The following is a 25,068-nucleotide window of genomic DNA, read 5'->3' as shown; positions in this document are numbered from 1 at the left end:
TATAGTGTCAGTATTGAATATGGAGTGTTCCAGTTGTGAATTCAAGAATCAAGACAGTTCTGAAGGTAAAAGGGGGCCCAGCTCAATACTAACAAGGTTTACTTATTAAAGTGGACAGTGAATGTAACAGCCAAGCAAGTAAACATGAGAAATATTTAAAACAAAATATTATGGTAAATGGCCTGTATTTTTATAGCGCTTTACTTAGTCCCTAAGGACCCCAAAGTGCTTTACACTACAATCAGTCATTCACCCATTCACACACACATTCACACACTGGTGATGGCAAGCTACATTGTAGCCAAATCTGCCCTGGGGCGCACTGACAGAGGCGATATTAAAGTAACAATAGCATAAATAATCAATTCGATTCTATAAAATCCAAACAAAACAAAAAGAATCATTAAATAATCTGTCTGGAATCAGGACAAACGAATATTTGAAACAATTACTCTTTAATCTGTCAGCATAACGATGAACTTTGTAAACAAACAGTGATCGCTGACTGAAAACACAGTGCCAGCTCAGTCTATACGTTCCTGTCAACTAGCTCAGGCACGCTTCATTTCCCATCACTTTTCACCTTTTCTGACAATGCCATTGAAAGCATAACTGACACCTCAGTGAGGTGATATTTCACCAAGATTAGCTCATATTACAGATCACTTACTGGCACTTAACAAGAAATGTCAGCACAAGAATGTTAAAAATAACAGCAGCACTTTTTTTCTGCCCACACAGCTCAGTCACAACTATTTAATTATTAAATGTTGGGGGGTCCTTTTAGTTTAAGTTTAAATTCACTAGTATTACAGATATAGTGCGTTATACTATTTCTCAACTCTCCGTGGATTTTGACATCGGACTTAGAAAATTGCCTATGTGCTAGTTTTTAAACCCCAGAGAAGAGGGACAGATGGAGGGCAGTTAGAGAATCAGGAAGTGCAGCGGAATTTGTAAGGAGGAAGTGAGAGCAGCTATGAAGAGGATGAAGAGTGAAAAGATGGCTGGTCCTACTGACATACAGTACCTGTAGAGATATGGAGATGCTGGTAGCAGCAGACTTTTTAATGAGTTTGACATAATCTTGGACAGTTGGAGGATGCCTGACGAGTAGAGAAGAAATGTACTGCTACCGATCTTTAAGAACTCGGGTGATGTGGAGAGTTGTCGTAATTACAGAAGAATAAAGTTGATGAGCCGTAGCATGAAACTATGAGTTATTCAAGCTAGGTTAAAGAGCAAGGGTGATGATCAGCGAGCAGCAGTATGGCTTCGTTCCGAGAAAGAGCACTGCTGTTTGCTTTGACAGTGTTGATGCAGAAGCATAGAGAAAGTCAGGAGCTGCACCGTGTCTTTGTGGATCTTGTTTGCAGTGGTGATGGACAGGTTGATAAGGTCAGGCAGGAGTCTCTGTGGACTATGATGTTTGCAGATGACATTGTAAACTATAGGGAGAGTAGGGAGCAGGTGTAGGAGATCCCAGAGAGGTGGAGTTATGCTCTGGAGAGAAGATGAATTAAAATCAGTACAAACGAGATAGAATACACGTGTGAATGAGAGGTGGAAGGTGAACATGTGAGGAATAGAGGTAGTGAAGGTGGATGAGTTTATATACCTCTGGTTAGCCATCAAAAAGCAAGCAGTGCACAAGAGAGTGAAGAAGAGAGTGCTGGCAGGATGGAGTGGGTGGATACGAGTGTGAGGGGTGAAGGATAGTAGCAAGAGTGAAAGGCAAAGTTTACAAGATTGTTGTGAGATCTGTTCCAACGTATGTTTTGTAGATAGTAGCACTAAGGAGGCAGAGCTTGAGGAGTCTAAGTTGAAGATGCTGATTTTTGGGGGGACTGAGCAGAATGGACAAGATTACAAATGTGAATATCAACGGGATAGCGCAGGTTGAGCAGTTTGGAGACAAAATTAGAGAAGCAAGGCTGAGATGGTTTGGACATATGCAGAGGAAGGACATTAGATATATGGAGCTGCCAGGCAGGAGGAAAAGAAAAAGGGCCTAGAGAAGATTCATGGACGTAGTGAAGGAGGATATGCAGAAGGTTGGTGTGATAGGAGGAGGATACTGGGGATAGGGTGAGATGGGGGCAGATATGGGAAGGAAAAAAAAAAAATAGTAAAAAAGTAAAAAAAACAAAATAACAGTAACACAGAAACGCCAAGCTTAGATATCTTTATTTATTCTCTTTACAATAACTGAAACAAATCTTGGGAAAATGAATTCATATCACTGAGAAGGTCCACTAAAAACCGAAAGACAAAAATGTATCCCTGATAGCGGGGTCTCTGCTCAGACTGTACCCCATGTCCCTTCACCGAAGCCAGGAAAACAAAAAACAGCTCACATAGAAACTCACACTTCACAGCTGGCATCAGTTAAACCACATTCACTCTCCGACTGGGAGTACCAACACCCTTCATGCCCAATACCAACCGTCATACTGCCATTCCAGTAAGACTGGTTCTAGTAAGGCCAGTAGTTTACTGTCACTACTCGTATTCACCTACATTTTAATTCATTCATTCGTGGTTTAAACATCAAACAACTTGATATAAAAGCAAATATGAAACTACTGGCATTACACAAGTATGAAGAGTGTCAATCACCCTGCAGCACCAGTTTCTTCCCATTCGATATTTTATTTAATCACTTAGTGCATTGCTCAAGATTTCCTGAGAATAGTTGCAGCACAAAAAAAACAAAAAACAAACCAAAACCTAAGGCAACTTCATCCCAATATATATATACATGTATATATTATATTTGACAATATCTGTACTAATATACAGGAGGAAGCATGTGGGTTTTAAAGAAGTATTCTCTAGTTGAATCACAATTTTTTAAATGGTAGTAAGTGAGTGAATGGAAAAGATTTTAAAGGAAAATAAAAGAAAAAAAGCTTGAAGCTCCAAAATCTCTTAGTGCAAAACAAACTGGAAACAGAGAAAAGGTTTCACTACAAGGAAAAGAGCTGACAGTGCACACAAGGCCAGATCAGCGTGGCTGATACAGCGGGCTCTGAAAATGCAGATTTCAATGAAAGTGAAAATAAAAACAAACGCTGTCACTTCAAGCAATTGATGGTTGCATCACACCCCGTGAAGGTTCTGCTTCAGGTAAAGGGTGATAAAAAGCTTTTGGTCAAAAACGAATGAACTGAAAAGACAACGGCCCCCTTTAGGCCGATCTATAAGAACTGCCATGCAACAACATGTGATACAGTACCATACATGTTGAGTTAACAACTGAAGAGCGTGCTGAAAAGTCCGTTTACGAGGGAGGGTTTCAACCCCTGATACTGCTGTTCCCTTCTCTCTGGAATGTGCCTGTGTTATGGAACCTGATGGGGTTAAATGTGCAAAGAATGCATTTGAGGATGAATGGCCAAAAAAACAACAACAAAAAAACCCAAAACAAAGACACTGCCTGTAAAAAGGCTTTGAGGTGTATGGAGACCACAAGGAAAGATTTTTAGCATAATGCAGCTTGGATGAGGAGCGGATCAGATCTGTGTCCAACCCTCTATTTGGTCTTACAAAAGAGTTTGAGCGGAAGAACCTTAATAAATATCAATAAATAAATAAATAGAGAAAGGGCGTGGGGGCACGTCGTCTTCGATCAAAGAACCCGAGTGAGTGCATTGGAAGACTTTAGTCCACAGCTTCTCGGGAGTGGGGGGGAGAATTGTCTTTACCATTTATCAGCATCAACTCATTGACCCAGACTTTGTCTCTTTTTGGTCAGGCATTTAACACAGAGCTCTGCAGCTCTTAAACACTCAAATATAGAAGCAGGTTTCTTTCTCATGGCTATCAAAACAGTTGGGAAGATTCTTGCCTTCAAACCCAACATTGGCTACAGTTCACCTCTCTCATCTCCTCTTAAGAAAACCTAAAATCTTTGGTTTATGCACCAAATCAAAGCTCACTCAACAACTAACAACAACAAAAAAAAAAAAAAGAAGGTAAGATTATTGCTTTCAATGCACAGAAAAAGTCTAATTACTTAGACTGCATTTCCACTGATAACCACCAGAGGACAGGGCACACAAACTCATTGTTGTGATCCAGCTGATATGACTCCTGAAGTGCACCTGAATCAACATATTTTGTAACTAAAATATACATCTTAAACTATCACTCCATGCCGCAGCCCTGGATTTTAGTTTGCATAGTAAAAAGCATCCCAGGAACCACACGCGCACACACACACACACACTGACACACACCAGCTTCCAAAAATAAAATCAAGACATAAGAAAGAGCTCAAACCTAAAGTAAATGAAATTAAACGGCAAACAAGAAATACATTTTAAAAGAAAAATTCAATCAAATGCCAACAACCAGAAGACAAACATTTAAAATATCGCAGAAAACCCGTTTTGCAATTTTTCTTTTATTATATTTTTTCATTTAATCTTTGTTTTCTTAAGCGCTCTCTATCGGTGAGCAGCAGGTAATTAGTCCAGCCACCTGAGTGATCTTATTATTATTATTTTTTTATTGTGGATGTTTTACCACACACGCATACACACACTTGATCAGTCAAACAGACGTTCTGTTTTCACTATTCCTCTTCTTCTGCCTCCTCGTCTCCCATTTCCTCTTCCATTTCCTCGGCCCACCGGTCGCGATGTGTAGCTGGCGAGCGGGTTCTTCCTGCATCTTCTCCCTCCGCCTCCCTGCCTGCTCGCATGTCCAGCCCTCGTAGGAAAAGCTCGGGGTAGCTGGCCAGCCTCTGAGACCCAAACTGGGCCAGAGCCTGAAGGGCGAGAGAGTGCTCCCTCTCGATGTCACCTGGAAATATTAGAGGACCGGCGCCGGAGCCACTTCCCCCTTCCAGCATTGTGCGGGGGATGAACGTAGAGGAGTGGGGCTGTAAAGACATAGCCTCCAGATGGTTGGACTGCTCCCTCCTGCCTCCGTCACCGATCTCATCCTCCACAAGCTCGGGCCCACGTCTGGGGCGACGCGTGCGTAACTCCAGGCAGCTGTGACCTTTGCGGTGACGCTGGAGGTGGTCCTCCCGGGCAAACGCCTTGTGGCAAAGCGGGCACTCGAAGGGCCGCGCCCCACTGTGGAGGGACAGGTGGTTTTTGAGGTCATAGGAATGCAGAAACCGAGCAGGGCAGTGGGGGCAGGGGTACGGGCGCTCGCCTGTGTGTTTCCTCATGTGGATCTTCAACTTATCATTGCTGATGAAAATAGAGCAGAAGACAAAATCATGAAGAGGTAGAAAGAGTTAAAAAAAGATGAAAAAACCAACAACAACCGAGCACATTCTGATTATCGTAGTAAGAAGTTTCTGTACCGGGTAAAGCGGACTCCACAAGCACTGCACTGGAAGGGTTTCTCTCCAGTGTGCGTCCTCATGTGTCGTGGCAGTTTTCCTGCTCCGTGGATGATCTTCTGGCAGACAGGACATTGCTGTGGGGTCTGAGACTTCCTCTTTCTCCCCCCTCCCACTACTGAGGGGGCTGCACCACGATCAGCTACAGAGGTAGGCATGGAGGTGCTTCCCATCGGCATACCATCTTCGCCCAAACCCTCAATCTCTTCATCCCCTGACAGCTTGTCATTTAGGGGCGGTATGGGAGGTGGGTGGGCTATACGAGGGCGGTCTTGTAGCCAATAAGGGAGCCCTCCGTTTAGTGTAGCCCCTCTGCCAGGTTCTCTAATCTCTTTAGGATCTCCGTTCTGGCCAGGCGTGAGGCGAAGCTCGTGGCGTTCGGGGCTAGGAGGCTGAGTAGAAGGCAGAGAGCGGAAGCTGTCGGATGCAGGTGAAGGATGCGAGATGGGAGAAGCAGGCGGCGGGTTCAAAGGTGAGGAGTTGATGTTGTGATATGGCCCAATTTTTTTCACCTTTTTTCTGTCTGTTTTTCTTCTGGAGGCCTTCTCTATTACCCTCTCTCCCCCTACCATTCTATCAGTAGCTGTGTGCTGAACTCTCTGCTCCTCTGCTGCCTCCCCCTCGGCCTCTGCCGTCTCCCCCAGGATGTCTCTGCAGGCGTCAGCCACACACTGGATGCCCAGAAGCTGAGCCCCTCGCAGCACATCTCTCATCCCAGAGCTGGGGATCGTCAGAGTGGCAGTGTAGGCGAACTCCAGCAGGGCGTCCAAGGCGTCTGGTGCCACACAATCCAGCTGGCAAACGCTGAAACCTCCTCCGCCCTCGCCGCCCGCTTCTTCTGTACCAAACAGTCGGCGGAAGTACAGACTGACGGCAGCCATGACCGAGCGGTGCGTCGGGTAGCGTGCCCCGCGGGAAGTCAGGGTGAGGTCACACAGGAGCCCTGTCCTCCTCTGGTCATTGAGGTGGGACAACAGTTCATTGCTGTGCTCCGGGAAGGGAATCCCAATCAGCCCGTCCTCTCCTGGAGACATTGCCACCTACATGAAAGAAAGGTAATTCAATTTATGTGCAGAAGCAGAGGGGTGAGCAAATTACAGGCTCATTTTTTTAAAGAAAGACAGGTTACTGCTGTGTAGTTTCTAAAAATAAGAGACCATCCTTCACAGAGTCATACTTAAATCTCCCAAAAATAAATCTCGAAGTGTCACTGAGGCTAGGATTCCCCTTTCACCTGACGTACAGTTTAAACGGGGATCAACAACAACAACAACAACAACAACAACTCTGCCTCATGATCCTCCTCGCCTCACTCTCCCTGTGCTTTTGATCCAGGTTACTAAATCAGGAGGTGGTGATTTTTGGTGGATGTCGAGAGGTCTGGGCATTTGAGAAAAAGTTCAAATGAAGGCAACTGAATGAGAGCTAAATGAAATACAAAAATCAAGAGGAAGCAGAAAAATAAAATCATGTGTGACACGGTGGAAATATAAAACAAAAACGACAGTGAAGATGAGGAAAGGACACAAGGTTATGTAATGTGCTGTAGGCGTCGTAACGAGAGGGCAGTAGGTTAATTCGTGTGAAACCCTTATAACATTAGCTGATTGAAATAAAATACCAGGTAGAGAGGGGCTGATGGAAGAGAGAGAGAAGGAAAAAACCCAAGCAAGGGAGGAAGTGACAGGCTAGAGTGGGTGAAAGGGGGAGTACCAGTGAAAGAATGAGGAAGGGAAAAAAAAAAAAAACAGTAAGAGAATTATAAGCTTTAATAAAGACGAAAATAATCTGACGTCAAATACAAATTTTTAGAGTTGCAACAGGTCCATCGGTGACTCTCATAACGCGGTCTTTGTATTTTGTCTTTTAAAAGTGGCGTGAGGATATGTTAGAAACCAGTTTTTCGACAAGAAGTATGAGCGGTGGGTTGAACGTAAAATCCCGTAATGAACGTCAAGCAAGGACAATGACTTTCTTTATTTCCCTTTGTGAGATGTGACAGTAATAAGACCCAACAACTCCCTTCTTTGGATCCCTAAGCTCGCACCTCACCCTGTCCACACTGTACCTGGTCGACAATATCTCTTCACACACCTGAGCAGACCAGATTTTCCACAAACAACTCACGCTCCAGATTCCCCCTCCCTGCCCTTCGTCTCCCTCCCATAGCAACTGGCAGCCCCCTGGCCATCCAATAACAGTGTTCACACAGTGCCCAGAGGGCTCTGCTCAACAACAGTACATCCACCTGACTAACCTGCTCCAAAACACACCCTATTAAACACACACGTGCATGCACAAGAGCACACAGGCACACACACACACACAGTACACATGAGCACTTGCACACATAGCGTGCCAATCTGTGGCTCCCCCCACCCACCATTGTTAGATTTAACCAGTTATGTGATGATCTTAACGACAGGCTATTTAAGTCACGCAGAAATGCACCCCACCCATTCAACAACGAGAAAAGAAAATAAAAGTACAGGCAATTAATGAAATGCCTATCAAGAACCTGCCGGTACCTTTCTGCAAACTTTGTGGTCCTTTTGATTTCTCAAACCATCTCTTTCTCGTGCGAAGGTGAGAGGACGAACCCACCCAGAGGTCGTAAATGTTAGTCCTACCTTCCCTTTCTTTATGGGCATGGGGACCGTCAGCTGGAGACGAGGCAGCGTCTGTCTCACGGCTTCCATCTTTTCGTTCTTCGCAAGTCTTCTCCTTCACTTTCCTCCTCGCTCTGTCTTTCTCTTTCAAAACCACTCTTTTTTTCCTATTTCCTCCTTCCTTCAGATGTGCAGACAACTTAAAAGGTCTGATCTCTTTGTCAGAAGTCGGGGTTAAGCGTTCATCCTTGGGGATGTCTACCTCGTTCGCACATTCTGTCACTCACTCTCCTTCCTGTCGTACCAAAAGAGGGTGCAGGGTGACGAAGACACATTGAGAGATACCCCTCCCCCCCCAAAGTCGCCTACGCGCCCCCTCTCTCCAAAACCCAACGGCCCATTTTCCGAACACTTTCCGATAAACATAATCTTCCTGCCGTCCCCTCCCTGTTCACAAGTACGAGGCCAACAGGTACGTGGATCGCAACGCGGCTAAGGTTATGGCATCGCTGCGGTTGCTGTGCATTAATACCCATCCGGCTTCAGACCATGCACATTAGTACAACTACTTTCGCAGGAAGGAAATAAGCACATGCAACCAAAACCATGTGAAATGTAAAAAAATAGAAGAAAAAAGTATTTTTTGGTAAAATCAAAGAACGCAAAAAAAAACGTGTAAGAACCAAAATCATATTGGCATTGTGAGTCATATTAAAACAGTGAGGTAGGTGCAATATGAGAGTTAAACCATATCACATTGCACCACTGAGACAAACTGGTGCAAAGTGCTCTTCCTTTGAAACTTAGGCGTGTTGAACGTCACTGGGTACTTGTCAGAAAATACCACCAAAGATTCTGTTACAAATATTTACTAATATTTCTGAAGCCAACGCACTTGTACAAAGAATTATCTCGCTGAACTTGAGGCATCAAGGACGACATGTAGGGCTAACTGCTGATATAGAAGAGTGAAGACGTTCAGACGGCCTTCTCAATTTTGTTTTTTGTTTATTTGGACACCTAACTTTTTCTTTTAAAATTCACATTTCTCAGACTTGGAATATCAGACATTTTCAGATTATTACAAATGAGGGTTAGCCGCTTTTCCTCATCTTAGATTCCTGCAAACTGAATAAGTTTGACTTTTAGAGCATGTGCTGGACAAAGAAGGATAAAAATGTCCCTTTTGCAACATCCATTTTTCACAGTTTCCTGAAATTTTACGGACAATTCTGAATTTGTAAAATAACATTAAAAAAAAAAAAAAACGTTTTAGGCCATCATAGAACAGATAATGAAGAGGAAAAAAAAGTGGAAACTAAGCAGATAGGATACTGGAGCAGAAAATTGTGTTCAAACAGCTCCATCACTGGTAATCACGCCATTAAAATCAGATTCTTTATTTAAAAAAAAAAAAAAAAAAAAAAACACAGAGCACACAGTGTAATATTTGGAAATGCTTCTCAGCAAGCAAAAAGTCACTCAAAAAACAGAAATTGAAGCCCTGCAGAAAAGCGAGAAACAAAGGGGTTTTGGTAGGAGCAAACAACGGTGCACATTAAATTTCCGGCACAGGGGAGAGAGAAAGAGAGAGAGAGACAGAGAGAGAAAAAAAAAAAAAAAAAAAGAGCATCATGGGAGGTTGGTGGTTCAAGCTTGTTATTTTAGGCATATTCCTCAGAACACAGACGTATTCGGAAAATAATAAGATTGCATAGAAGTTTCAACGATTCCCATCAATTTTCTGTCTGCCTGTGAGTCACTTAATACTGACACATTATGACATGCACAGCCACAAACTACACACTCTTTGTGTCTCCCCCCTTCTTGTTCCTTGTGACTTTGTTTCTGGTTGTTTTCGTCGCTTACGAAGGACATGTCTGCATAAGTTGCTGAATCTTGCAACACATTGTAACTAATGTTAAACCAGCCCACAGGCTGATACCACAAACGCATATTGTCATGCACTTGAAAGCTTCCAAGCAAGTGCTCAGCTATTAGCCTAACTCTTAATAACTGTCACTCTTAGTTTATTCATGTTAAACAGGACTTGTTACCTTAAAAGTCAAATAAGTGATAGGACTGTTTGCCTTTAGGCGTGTCTCTTACTCTCGCCAAAACACACAAATAAAGTGAGCATGCAAAGTAGATAAAAGTCAAGTTTTTTAACCCATGGAATTTTGGATTGTGTTGATTTTCTGTACATTTAATGCGACAGATGTTATCTTTCCAACAATTGTATCTCATCTCTTTCTTAGTTTTTTTTGTTCTCACCTCCTACTCTTTGTCGACGGTGGAGGAATGTACCACCTCTGCAACTTGACGGTTTCCTCATCCCTTGCTTTCATTATGTGCACACTCTTCCTCTCTTTTAACAACAAAGATCTATTTGTTTATTTAAATATACAGATCACAACTTCAAATCATTTTTTGGATCTCCATCTAACTGCAAGGCCACTGGTCAAAAAACCTGCAGGTTATACGAAATGTATTTTTTTTTAAAAAGAAGAAGAAAGAAATCAAAGAAATGTGGAGGATCTGCCGTGGATTTGCTTTTACTGAAGAGGAAATGGAAACTTAAATCCACAGTTACTGTCCACCAGCTCAACAGAAAGAGAGAGCAGTTTGTGTGGAGGCCAGGAAAACGACAGCTGCAGGATTGACCAAACCTGCTCACAAAGATTTACTCTTCAGTATAAAAGCAGCTTATACTATCCATCGACTATATGCTGAAATCCCACTGCACACACAGAGAGCGTGTGGTAACTGGAACTAGAACTGTTGGTATTATTTTTATGGCTCCTATTTTCCGTTAAAGGCTGTAAGTTTTCCCAGTCCACCTCAATTATATCAGGCTCCAGCACTAAGGGGGAAAATATGACTTTATACTAGTCACAGAAAACTGTGGCTGAGAGAGGGAGAAGGAGAAAAGCTTTTATGAATTCTGATGTCAGATGTTTTCCAGAGTGGCCTGCTCGTGTGTGTGTGTGTGTCCGTCCATGTTGGTTAATATGAGCACTTGTGGTGTTGTGATGGCTTTCTCAGTACTCGCGCTAGCAGACGGACAAGTTTATGGATCGATTTTAGAGTTTTACAAAGTCGTTAGGTAAATCTAAATTGGAAGAAGGCTTAAGAAAAATTGTGCAACAGTTTTGAACGTGACTATGTGCAAAACGTTTGTGCTGTTCAGTGACTCGACGGGAGCACACAGATGCGTTTCAGCGGCTCTGAATAAATTATTATAAAATGTCCTCGTTACAGACGGAGTTTCTGTATGAAATGAAATTCCTCCTACAGAGACACACAGTGACTAAGAAACAAACACGTGTACAAGTGTTTTCATTCATATAAAACCCCGTATTTAGCGCAAAGTTAATCCAAACCACAACAAAACAAATCATGATGCTAAACAACCTCTGCCACAAAAACAACAAAACAACAAAACAACAAAGCAGCCAAACACATGAAAAATAAGATTCAAATTCATACCGTTTCTCCTCCACACACCTCGTCCGGCTCACACCAAGTCTCTCCTCTGTTTGACAGACTGATTTAAAGGGTTTAGAAAGATTTCAACCTTTTTTTTTTCTTTACACCTTACTTTTTTGGGGGTAATGACTTGAATGTGGTACTGGTACACCTTCGCTGAGAAAGAGTAGGGGGAGGAGGAAACGTGGGGGGGATGAGAAGAGATGAGAGTATACACACATAATGTCTGCCAAACCAGAACCGCTGCTTTCAGCCAGGCTAAGCGCTCTCAAAGGCATTACAGGGGCGCAAAACCATTTGGAGTGACAACTGTGTCTAAAACGGCATAAAAAGCAAAACTAAACGAACACGGGCAGGTCTTCTAGTAAAGCAGCTCGTCCCTGCTGGGAGATAAAACACAAACTCCACCTGCTGTGTGTCCCAGCAGTTCCCTCCGGACTGAACATTTGCATCCCACCAGGAGATATAAAAACAGACGCAGCGAGGGGGGTGAATTTGAATCGCCATTTGAATTTGTCAAAGACAAGACTTGAGACACCATCATGATAATTACAACGATTGCAACCTGCAATAACTGAAGAGGAATTTAGAAAAAAAAAAAAGAGAGAAAGAAAAAAGAGAAGTCCTCTGAGTTGATGTTACTCAGCAAAGTTTGTTCTTTCTTTATTTAAGAGTGCCCCTGCAACCATGCCCTCCTCTGTCCTTACTGTAACTGGGGCGTTATGATGTGTGTGTGTGTGTGTGTGTGTGTGTGTGTGTGTGTGTGTGTGTGTGTGTGTGTGTGTAAAGTGTGACGCATGCGCACGCTGTGGTCTTAGTTCCAAGAACACATTACATTATTCATTTGGTTGGCAGAGTGAAGGCCCTTATCCCCTCGCCCTCCCACACCACAACACTCCACTGCGAGCTACAACAGCAGCCGGTTTGCATGCCAGACCTGAACGCCGGTGTGAATCTGCTGGAGGATTATCAGCTTATCAGCACATGGGGCAAGACATTTGGGTGCACATATACATTGTGTAATATCCACCAGCTTCTAACCTGACATCTATGGGAATAAAAGGCTTTTATGTTTCCCTTTACCACATGAGAGTTATGCATCCAAAGGCTCTATACTGAAAACCTTTAACGAATGACATTACAGTGTGCAAGGGACAAAATGGTTGGCTTTTGAGCAATAACTGCTAGAAAGTCATGGTTTTATTTTGTTGTAACTTAGGAAACAGGATTCATGCTAGCTATTCTATTTGTATAGTTTAATGTAATTTTGTGGAAGCATCTATTTGACATCTGGAGGAGAAGGAAATGAGGGGATGCCGCTAAGACTTTCAAACATTTTTTAAATGTGTAATAAAACTATAAAAGTGAACAAAGTGTAGTAAGATTTAAGGAACACAGAACATTGGAAGATACGATTTAGTTATGATTAGTTTAAAGATTGGTTTAAACTACTTTAAGTTGAACTTTACATGTTTTTCATTCTGAATCATTTTCTAAAGCAGTTTCAATTTATTTCTGTAAAAAACAAAACAACAACAAAAAGATTTTTGTGCTTATTTTCTTTGCCCAAAATCAGCCTTAAGTCAAATTCTTCTGTTTGTTTGCCCCAGTTAAAGAAGGAGACGGAAAGGAGAAATCAATCTGAGGTTGGAAGGAAAACGGTCTGAGATTTGAGAAGAGGCAACAAAAGTTAAAAAAGGAACATGAGGGAGGTATGTTTTCTAAAAACACACATGTTCTTAGAAATCAAACAAGTGTAAGGAGGGTATGGGGGAGGAGAAACACATGAGAGCGAGTGAGTGAGTGAATGGGGAGTGGGTGTTGAGATACTCTGAAAGATAAAGCAGAGAGGAGGTTAAGACAGGAAAATCTAGTCCCAGCCTCGAACAATCTGTGTTAGCGAAGAGACATGAAACAAGAGTCGAGAGAGTTAAGTTACAAGGGGTGGAGGGGAGGAAGGTGGAGGGGAGGAAGGTGGAGGGGGAGGAGGGGGGGGGAGACAGAAAAAGAGAAGGGAGAGGAGCCATGACATGAAGACTGGGAGGTAAACAGAGCGATAGAGCAAGAGGTGAACACATGCACGCAGCCACAGGAAGTCGCCGAGTCCTTGCAGGTGTATGCGTTTGCGTGTGTGTGCAGATGTCTGAGGGTAGCAGCCACCTCTATCATTAGCATCACCAAAAGGGAGTTTCACCCTAAGATGGAGAAAATGCACAGATGTGTGAGAGAGAAAGTAGGCATGCTGACAGAGTGGTTTCACACTCTGCTCTCCCCCTCTTTTAGCTCCTTATCTGGTCAGCAGTTTCTAGCCCCAGAACTCCACAGCTGTGCGTGTACGCTGAAACATCAAGGTGTGTGTGGGCGAATTAAATGCCGCACCCTGCATCAATTAATAGGCAAAAGCAGGAAATGTTATCTTATTGAGTGTGTGTGTGATTTCCTATATCTGATTAGTCGAATTGAGCTGATGAAGTTGAGGAATGTTTCCACTGAGAGAACGACGACATGCGATTGCATGTGAAAACAAGAAAAGAAAACAAAAAAAACAAAAAAACTAAACGTCAGACATACAGAAATGCATCAGTTAGCAGGAGTGTTAAAACATGCCAATCAGGTAGAGCAAATGAACTGTGTAGGCGTACTGCACCCGGTGCAGTAACTGTGGTCAGAAATCAACCCGACATCTTCACAGTTAGTTTTAGATGAGAAATCACATGAAGAGTTTAACAAAAAAAGTGTAAATATATATATAAATATGTTGTGTTAATTTTTTACATTACCTGAGAGAATATTTAAATTAGGTACAGTAGAAGAGTTCATTAGCAACTAGGAAGTCACTTTTCAGTCATACTTTCAATCGACGCTAGTGCGATACTGCAACGTAATCGGGGCTAAAAAAACAACCTGCATTATAAAATAAATATGTTTTATTTGCAAATAGATTAAAGTCCCCCAGCTGCGTAAATTTTAAACTAAAAAAAAGAAAAAGTGGCAAAAATTTGAATCCAGAAACAATACAATAAAATATTTAAATACACTTTTTTTTAACACATATGCAATATACTACAATGATACACACACATATTTAAAATACATCTATAATCATTTTCCTAATTTTTTTATGTTCTGTACACACAGGTGTATAAGAGGATGTCTGTCAACAGGTTTATAATATAAGAACTTACAATGTAAATCAGTTTCAATAACTGGTCATGGCTTTGAAACGCAAGTACATATACAATATATGTACTGTGAAAATTATAGAAATAACATGCTTGTACATGTGTTGTAATATATCGTGATAATAAGAAGAGTAATTTAAAAAAGTAGTATTTTTAGAGTTAGACATTCGCTCTGTGTTGTATTTTTTAGGGTAATTAATTGGCCAGAAAAAAAGAAAAAGAAAAGACAAAAAACAATTCACAGTTTTGTAGCGGTACAATAAAAATATCGTTATGAGTTCTTTTAGATGTTAAATCACACATTTAACATCTAAATTCCCGTCAGTCTCCCTGCACGTTATACTCGACATCTCCAGTTCTCTCCTCGAGCTAAATGAAAACTAACTTGTCCTGCTCGATACTCCTCATGGAGCCGCTTATAATATAATGTCCGACTGAAGCTTTCAGCCTTGCCGTGCAGGATATAAAATTATATTCATAAGATTGCTGGGGAGGTTTAACCATGTGATCAACCCAATGCAGTCAAACACGACCCCATCACCACCTGTGCTGCAGAAATTACTGTAGACCTGAGCCAAAAAATTTTTTTAAAAACATTTTTAAAATAAATTTTGGTGTGTGTTCCTGTGGGTGCTCGAGAATGTAGTAACAGCAGTGGTAGGTGGAGCAGGTGAGGTGGTTTTGGAGATGGCAATCAGTAGATGGGGCAAAAAGTTACGTGAAAGTATTCAGCAACATATTCTTGCGGTACTTTTAAGTGAAATGCTGCTCTCCCTCTCTTTTAAGGGGGGTTCTTGAATCGACTGAAAAACCTAGATTAGCATGTGTGTAATTGTGGGTCCATTACATTAAAGTTGTCAAAACAGTGGGAGGGTCTTAACAGCTTCTGTTGTCCTGCACAAATGAACTCCCACTTCAGAGGAAGATGTTGCAAAAGGGCTGAACGCACACATACACACACACACATCCTCACAGAGAGAAATGTTGCAAAAACTAACTGATCCTGATCAATTTCCTCTTCCTGTGCTCTATAAAAAAAATGGTCGACCACTAGAACAGATGGAGAGATAAATGAAAGACAAACACACGAGAAATGATCGAGAAACGGCTCAGGGGAAGATTAGACTAAAAAAAATGTGTAAAAACAAAACAAAACAGGTGAACGCTGCCAGACTGGTAGAAATGAAAAGAAAGAAAGACGACCAGAGGATATGACCAAACAATGTGTCACTTTCCTGACAAATTGGCTCAACTGTATGGGAAGAGGAGGAGGCCGCTTGTATTTACTGTAACTACAATCCCTGAAATATTATCAGAACTTCAGCCCAGCATCAGGGAGGGCTTTACCGTTTAGCTGACTGGTGTACAACTGCAACACCCACTGCTGTGGTATCAGAAACCAGGCAAGAAGAAGAAGAAGAAAAAAAAAAGAGAGAAAACGAGAACTTTAACTGCTGATCAAATGATCAGTTAGTGAAGCCAATGCAGCCTGAATGATGGACGAACATCTCAGCAAAACTTTGTGGTCCACAAATACTTCTATTTTAAAATCGCATTTAAAGTAAAAACAATGCAATTCACATTTTAAAACAAAAACTACAAAAACTAAAGTGATTAGATTTTTTCCAGAAGGGATGATGATGTGCAGCCTTTTGGAATGAACGCCTCCATTTGCAGCTGGAGTTCCCCTCTGAGCAGCGCACATGAAAGGGGTCAGTTTCAGCTGCAATGACTCCCTTTGCCTGCACATGTTTGGGTGTTTATTCTCACTTTCCCTGAAGTGTTGTCTCATTGTACCTATTTATGATAACCGCCCGCTCAATGTGTACAGAAACAATTGCACTGTTACTAGAAGAGCTGAATCACGATCACTCCTTCAGTCTGTAGCTTTTGTTTTTTTCCCTCAGGCCCCCCCTTTTCTCTTTAACTCGTTACAAGAAGAAGAAGAAGAAGAGTCACGGCCACCTGCTCCTTGGTTAACACTAGGGTGGCGTGGGCTGTGAAGCTGGTGGTCGAGAGCAAGGGAGGGCTGTCAAATGCTACAGAAACTCATGACTGAAAAGAGGAAATGGCAGATACATAACTTCCTCTATTGACACAGATCGAGTGGGGGCAAGACTCAACTGTAGTCGCTGCAGACTGGATTACGGACACCATGCAGTCACCCCTGTGTCATTACAGCTTTAAAGTGGAGAAACAACCGCCATATATGGTGAAAATGCGCAACTTGTCTAAAACCATGTATGTTTAAATAGAGGAAACGTCCGGGTACAGATCTGATTAGCGCAGTTACAGTATTGGATTTATTTAAGGATATATTGACAATAAAGAGCTGGATGAAGACATTGTCATCTTTCTCACACACACACACACACACACACACACACACACACACACACACACACACACACACACACAAGTCAGAGTGCAGGGCACTACTGAAGGTGTCGGAGTGATGCTGGATGAGAACAAAGGAGACACAAGAAAGAGGGTGAGACACCTTCAGATATCTGGGGCTAAAAAAGAAACCTCGACTTCTTTCAACTCCATCCTCCATCCCCCGTTCTCTCTCTCTCTCCCCCCCCCACCTTCCTCCCACTCAGTCGGTTCATATGAAACTGAAAGACCCATGTCTGAATAGGGGGAATTTATATGGGCTCACATGCCCTAATTAAAGCATTTCCCAGAACTGTGTGCATGCATGTATCAGAGTGTGTGCATGTGTGTGTGTGTAGGTCTGTGACTCTCTTCCTCGCCTGACAGACCACTCAATGTCACTTCCCTTTATACCCACCCTTTCACGGACACATGGTAGTCACCAGTCATACTCTAGCAAAGCAGTGGTCACATGAATTGTCACACCAACTTGCCCACCACACACACACACACACACACACACACACACACACACAGTCACATGATAAAGTCATAAACAAATTCAAACCTAATTAAAATTAACCTTCAGTCCAGATAACTTTACATAACATATAGGCATTTTCATGCTTCCTTCAAAGAGGAGTGTTCTCTTTATAGCTAAACATATAACATGTAAACAATACATCATGCATTTTATTAATATACATTTTACTTCCTATGACAGTTAAGAGGAAGGGAAAGTTGACAGAACTGCAGCTGTTTTAAAGGTAAAATTCAGTGGGATTTAAACACCAGCGTTATCTGGATTACGTTGAAACACAGGTAAATATGCACCGAGCGTGGCTGGAACTGCACTTCATACAGCACAAATGTTGGTAGGTTTGTGGCATCTTGCTGACATTGACAGGAAACTCTAACATCTTCATTTAAATAATAATCAGCATCAGTAATCCGGTCATGAGATCTTTATTCTAGAGCTCAGCTTTCTCAGTAGGTGGATCTGACCTTATGCTGTCAGAAGGCATATCAAAAATATCCATTCATTACATGGTTTGTTTGCTAATCTCAATTTCACGATCGCAACTGGAATAATCATTTAGCTTTAGAAAAAAAAAAAAAGAAAAAAAAGAATGAATGAGATTCATGTCTCTCGTTCCATTTTAATTGCATGTTTTTAAATTAGCCAGCATATTGTTGCCTGAAGCTGAAGGAGCCGCTAATCCTCGAAGACTGCGTCCTCCGCTATGTGATTATGTCTAACATTACTGTTATGATGTCCTTAAAGCTCCTTTGTGCTTATTTCCCAACAACAAAAACTTATAAATATCATCAGCCTGGTTTAAAAACATGAGGGTTTATTTTTGGCATTATTCCTGAGCCATCTTTAAAAGCCAGTAGAGCATCTGCAGCCGACAAACCACAGTGGAGTTAACTTCCAGGTTGCCTATAAAATATTTAACTGTTTGACCACTTTATTCAGCTCATATTTATTCCAAGGACACGGATGCTTTCACGATGCTGCTCCCAGCCCACCAAGACCAGTGTTTCCAGAGGATACCCCTCACACACACACACACACACGTTTGATTTAGTATGTTTGGCTGATATCGCACAAATTAGTCATGTATGTATTACTCAGCGTGGTAAATGAGTGCAAATGGAGCTCTGAATAAGCGGCACCGATAATATGACATTTTAGTGGAGATTAAATAGCAAAATACATTTTAAATAAATATATATTTATTAAATAATTCTGTGTAATAGCATATAATTTGTTCAGAATTACATTATTACTTTTTAGCAAGCTACAGGATAAGAAACACTGCTAAACTGTGTCGATTTAATGTCGCTGTCTAATTCATCTATGAGCTTGCAGGGGAGCTAATTAATATAACTACCACATGCCATCAAGATGGTTTTTTTTTAAAAGTCTAGCAGGGTGACACCGTGTAGTCACAACTTTTGAATAACATTAGGAGAGACGTGCATCCTGAAGTTACAGGAAAATCAGTTCCTGAGGTGACCTTATAGGCACTGACGCAAGCTCCTTTCACACTTCACACAATTGCATTTGTGACTCAACACCACACACACAACTTTTATGTCCTGCAAGTGTTATCTCCACTTGTACTGTTCATTTCCGTCTACTCCTTGACGCACAATTTCTTCTCCATTGCTGAGGGCGGCCATTCGAAACAGGTGTTAAGACCTTGGCTTTCAAATATGCTTGGATGACACAACAACATTTCAAGATAATCGTTTTCCCATTACACGGTAACGCACGGCTGCCTGACAGCTTAAGTGTCGGGAAGACGGAGCGAGTGAGTGATATGCAGACAAAAGCCTCAGTTTTGCTCGTCTGCCGTCGCTCTGCAGCCGACAGCTGCTGCTGGACTTTCCGTACCCTGCTTGAGTAGGTTATGTGCCACATGCCAGTCAACAGTATTTTTCACACCTATTGGTAATTGCTTCAATTGCTCACCTTAAAGCTGAGATTAGGATAATTCTGTACCTGCCCACTTTGTGCTGCTACTGATTATTTCACCCGCCTGAAATCTATTGACATTTTGTGGTCTCCAGTTGCCACATAAGTGCTAGTCTCTTCTTGAGTGTACACGTGTTTACAGTGTAAGTCATATTATAAAAAGGTGCGAGATTCCTACCTCCAGTCCATAAACCCAGGAGAAGATGGGTTCTTGCTTTCTGTTTTCTCCTTTGCACGACCCCTTACTCTTTGGTTTTTTGCTCAGAGGTTTGCAGATGTCATACACCTGAAAAAGAAAAAGATTTTAATGCTTGAATTATCAAATTGAAAGATGCAGTAAAAAAAGAAAAAAGAAAGAAAACACACAAACCAGCTGTCCTCTCTCTCTGCTATACACCCCTTCCTCCAAACGAACAGTTGTTATGGACTAGAAAAATTAGTGTACAGTGATTGTTGGCTTCACACACAATTTTAACTTCTTCTTTAAACCAAAGCGGTGTCTAAGTTTCACTTTTTTTAATACTGCTCTGTGCTACTCTTTTGATCTGGTTTATAAAATACCTGTGACTGGTTTCCTGTCATAGTTTAGATTTTCTAAAGCCTGAAAACGAAGTCCCGAGGAGGTGCAGGAGTGTAGCGCTCTCTCTCAGAGCACTTGAATTACAGTGTGAGAGAGGCTGTTATTGATTTTTGCCCAATAATGTCAAAGAACACAATGCCTGGAGCTTTAATTTGATTGTTACCTTTAACTAAAGGGTGCACGAACAAAGAGAGGAGATGTGATCAACTGATAAAGAAAAACACAAGGTGCTGACTAACTAAACAACGCCCGTTTCGTTTTTGTTTTGTCAGATATGTTGGGTTAGCTATGCTGCATATGGATAAGCGCGCACACGCACACACACTTGCACACCCACAAGTTATCATATGATGCACCAGATGTAATTTGGAGTGGAGTGGGGAGTTCTTGTAGAAGAACAGAAAAAGAAAAATACACCGACAGAAACCAACTGCTTCCTACTTTGACTTCTTCGGAAAAGAAGTTCTCCAACTGTAAGTAGGGTTGGGAAAGCCCACACACAAATACACACCCCTACACACACACACCTTTTAGATGAACATGATTAGCAACATACCATGTACAAGTAATGAGGGCTTCTTTTTTTTAATGTCCCCAGCTCTCTAACTGAAGGACAGTAAGTATTCATGTTTCTGCAAATTAAGACTAAACATAATGATGAAATATCCAAGGCTACAAAAAGCAGGCATGCAGACAGCAGGCCAAGATGGAGGTCATGTTAGGACACCAGGAACAAGGGTGGTGGTGGTGGTAAAACACAGATGTCTAATTATGTTGCAGACAAAGTTAGGGCAAACAGAGCTGGCTTTAAGAAATTATTTCAAAACCCTGATGGCTCTTCCATGTGTGGTGCCAACCCAGTGTAAGTGTTAGAAATGCCCCATCACATGATGATGGTAACCGGCTCACAGAGAACGCACGCACGCACGCGCGCGCGCGCGCACACACACACACACACTAAAAGAAAACAGAAAGTACAAAGGCTGTTTTATGGTCTCCTTCTTGTCTTTTTGCTACCTTCCTTCCCTGGTTTCACAGCCACCCACTCTCACCCCTCAGAGACACAGAGGTGAGACAGAAGGAAGAAAATAAAGAAGCCTTCAGTAACACCTGAGCCTGGGAGCTTCACGGGGCTTTAACTGCCTGCAAGGGCGCCTAAAGATTTAACCAACCAAGCTGCTCACAGCACAGGGAAACCAAACCCAAGCCAGTTGAGCTTGTTAGGCCGGTCTGTCAGAGGGGCAAGTCAGCAACACGGTTACCTCTTCAACGACACACACACACACACACACACACACATACAGAATCCCACTGATATAACAACCCTCCCCACCCATGATGCAGGCTGAAGCCTTAACCTAACATTACAGCCTTTGTAACACAGGATTGTGACAGGATTAAAATAAAACACTGGGTGCGCCGTAGGGATGATGATGATGATGATGATGATGATGATGATAATGATGATTAACAGACCACTGAGGGTGGCTCGTTTAGGCGCAAGAGACTAAATCCAGCAGATCCACTGCACCGCGTGCCCGTGAGTGGCGCAGGGAGGCAGGTGATGTGCGTGAGAACAGGTTATAGGTTTTGGATGTCAGCCGGTGTTCTCGGCTATAATTAGCAGCCCAGTCTCCAGAAATGTACCCGCCGACCCTGCTCCGTGTCGCTCACCTGGCCGCCGCCGCGCGCAGACGCACGTAACAAACAGCGGCTGCAGCACCTGCTTCGCCCACCACAAAAACAGAAGAACTGTGAGAGCATGTGTGGCTCTGTGCGCTTCTAAAAGTAAACCGAAACGCTTTTAATAAATGTCGACGGGAGTTACTGAGTAGCCGTGACGTGATCAGTCCTCCCGTGACCCCGATCAGAAACCGGGAAGGAGGGAGGAGGGACGAAAGCGCCCGAGGCAAGCCGGTGCTGTCACGGCAGAAAAAACAAAACAAAACAAACAAACCATGCCCCCTAAAAACAACATTTACTTTACAGGATTGCTCTAGTTTGCTGACATTTCGAGGGCAGACAGGTGAATAGTTACCTGAGTGCCGGTGTGTCACCTGTCCTGGCTCGTCGCCTCCCACCTGACCGGCCTCCACACTTCCTGGATTACTTCGTCCCACCCTGCCGACTTCTTCTACTTCGTATATTTCTTTTTTTATGCTCCCAGCTCTCGCCTCTTCTTCGCCAGGAGGCGGGGGGTTCACCGCTCCTGTCGTCCTCAGCTCGACACCTGCGAGGTTTTCTTACTCGCCAAATTGTGCGTCGGCGTTTTTTCCCCCTCCCTCGCAGCTCCCTTCTCCTCTTCTCTCTGCAGACCGCCGGCTTTCTGGGCTGCTCTGTCCCCCTGTCTTCTGCCTGCGCTGGCCCACTCCGACTCCCAGCTCCTCCTTTCTGAGAACCAGGAAGCGGCTTGCCCTACTTACACCCAGTCGCGGATTGGCTCTGGCAGGGCTGGAGAGGAGACCGCCGGGGTGGGCAGGGCACAGGGGGAGGGAGAGAAAGGACAAGAGAGGGGTCCGGCTCTGGCGCGATAGGCCAGCAGCGGTGTCTGTCGAGCTGTCAGCGGCGGAGGGAGGAGAAAGGTGGGCAGGATTGGAGACCCCGCTCCTCCCCCTCTCTCCTCTGGGCATCACCGCGCAAAGGTGAGCAGAGCAAAGTGGGCGCTGAAAGCGGATTGAAGGATATCTGCCCATTTGCGCAGGTTACTTGTCACAGGCACGGGTATTTTGAGTCGAAACATCGCCCCCTTCGCCCTCCTCGTGACTCAGCAATATTCCCGAGAAGTCAAGTAGAGGTGACCAAGGGGATGGAGCAGTGGAAGTCAGCCAAGAGAAAGGGTACCAACTCCAATTAAAGGCAAGGGCAGATGCTGATCGATGATTCAAGTTAAACGGAAACGAATATGATAAATGAAACTCGTATAGAGGATGTGTCACATCCAATGTGGTGTCTACAAAGGGCAACTGTTAAAGGGACTTTTTTAAAAATGACTTTTGGTGAATCGGTGAATCAGTTAAGAGAGAGGAGAAAAAAGGAAGTATACGCTATAATCTGCTAAAGTGCAAAACACAGCAACTCATTTATGATTTTTTTTTTCCAGAGAAAGAGCAGTGGGGTATATTTTTTTCTTTGTCTGTGTGTATGTGTGTGTTTGTGTGTGTGACACAGCCACAGACGCTAAAGAGCAGCCTCATTTCCCTACTGAACTTTCAAGACTTACGTATAAACCTGCGCCTGGTGTTTGAAGTGGTTATGGGAATCACCTCGCTCTTTCAAAGCTTCAGTCTTGTCCTTGTCTGCTGTAGCTCCCGGAGTGTGTGTCGGTGGGTTTCGTAGTGAAGGTGGAGGAAGTCTATATATATTTTTGTGGTGAACTCTGCGAGCCCACCCATACCCCCCCCCCCCCCCTCTCCTCCAACCTTAAATCTGTGCTTGTGCTGCGGTTGTGCTACCAGAATAACACGTTACGCGCTACATAAATGCACCTTATTCCCCACCTAGGGCTGCACAGTAGTTCAGAAGCGCAGGATCGGGACCTCCCAAAAGGCGTTTTAAAAAGCTGCTGCTTAAAAAAAATTTCTATTCTTATTCTACTTTTCTATTATTTTTAAATTTATTACAGTACGTGAAGCCCAGTTTCTGAATTTTAGTGTTTTATTTTTTTAAAAAAAAAAGAAAAAAAAAGAGAAGAGAAGGGGGAAAAATGAAAATTTAAAGTGTTCATAAAAAAAACCTGTCAGGTGAGATTACCGGATGTTTTTATTGATACATTTTAATGTTTTGGTGTGGTTACAGTGCGGTATTTTACAACCTGACCATATGTTTTGGGTGTACAAACCTTTACAAACTCTCTATGCCAGCCTGGTAGATTTAATAGAAATTCATTTGAAAATGAGTTTTACTGAGGTGCAAAAATTCCTTGGGTACACCACCAAATCTAGAAACATTCAGAGAAAGCAGTCTGACAAGGCAGCGTGAGTCTGAAAGCCAGTAATATAGACAAGTTGTTTTAATATTGGAGATAACATTAAAGCATAAGAAAGAACGGCCTTTCAATCCATCTATGTAGGCTGACTGCTGTTACTGTGTTTTATATAATAATGAGGATTCAAATAATCAAAGTTGCCTTCGAAAATAGCCTGTTAGGCTGGTTTGTTTCCAGCAGGAAGACTTCCCTCTGAGTCTATTTCAGAGCCAAGCAGCAATTACAAGTCCTGTTTATCCCCCCGCCTCTATTCACGGCTGGTAATCCAGGCTGGTCTGCCTTTATTAACCTCTGCTACACTCCTGACTCCACACTGTGAGCTTCTCTTCACTTCACAGACTCCTGGCTGTCCTGTGCTCACCTGTCACTCTATGAAACATACTGAAACATATTCATACTAGTCATATGCGATTATCTCGCAGGGATGCTCGTTTTCTACCCCGCTGTACTCACCTGTTTTTTAGAGCGTCGTCGCCATCTAGTGGTCACTTCACCACCGGCAGGCCCGAGTGTGCTGAACTGAGAGCCTCCAACCAGAAACCTGCTCTGCTTCACTATGTAATTGTGTAAATGTGCTTAGAAGCACGTTTCCATCCACAGCCTCCAGCCTCACACCTCCCTCTCATTTAAAATGCCAGCACAGGTGCGAAAAAGCTGAAATATTTACAGTCAGACACTCATCCATTTGCTGAAACATTAATGTTGCTTTGTGAGATTCTGCAGGGGCTATTTAAACACAGTGCAAATAATAATAACAAGTGCAAATCCAATACTTTAATGCCTCTTAGCTTGTAGATGTGAAAAATAATTCCCTCTCTGACGCCCTCAGAGGCTGAAGTGCTGTTGAAAACCTCTTGGACTCTAATGAGAGGGGAGGGGAAACACATGTGAGAGACAGAAAGTTAGCAGGTGTATCAGTGGGAATGTAATCCGCCCTCATGAAGGCGGATATTCATTTAGTTCCTCTCAAGAGCGGCAGAGATTTAAGTGTCCCCACATT

General features: G+C 42.9%; 1 protein-coding gene across 2 annotated transcripts; it reads right to left on the bottom strand.

The window, feature by feature from the left end:
* Positions 1-2,170: 2,170 nt before the first annotated feature.
* Positions 2,171-23,401, bottom strand: zbtb7b (zinc finger and BTB domain containing 7B). 2 transcript variants are annotated; one of them, XM_082553118.1, is made up of 4 exons: positions 22,122-23,401; positions 19,682-19,789; positions 5,324-6,402; positions 2,171-5,207 (listed from the first exon to the last, which is right to left on the bottom strand). In XM_082553118.1, exons 3-4 carry the CDS (start codon positions 6,394-6,396, stop codon positions 4,580-4,582), a joined length of 1,701 nt encoding a protein of 566 aa, XP_082409244.1. In that variant the 5' UTR covers positions 6,397-6,402; positions 19,682-19,789; positions 22,122-23,401; the 3' UTR covers positions 2,171-4,579. The 2 variants fall into 2 exon arrangements, with proteins under 2 accessions (XP_082409244.1, XP_082409243.1); XM_082553117.1 differs by lacking the exons at positions 19,682-19,789; positions 22,122-23,401 and adding an exon at positions 7,993-8,317.
* Positions 23,402-25,068: the final 1,667 nt, after the last annotated feature.

Source organism: Aulonocara stuartgranti (genome assembly GCF_965226115.1).
Source record: "Aulonocara stuartgranti genome assembly, chromosome: 11".
NCBI lineage: Eukaryota > Metazoa > Chordata > Actinopteri > Cichliformes > Cichlidae > Aulonocara > Aulonocara stuartgranti.
Note: the sequence above shows the minus strand (reverse complement) of the source record. Positions and strands in the feature narration are given on the sequence as shown.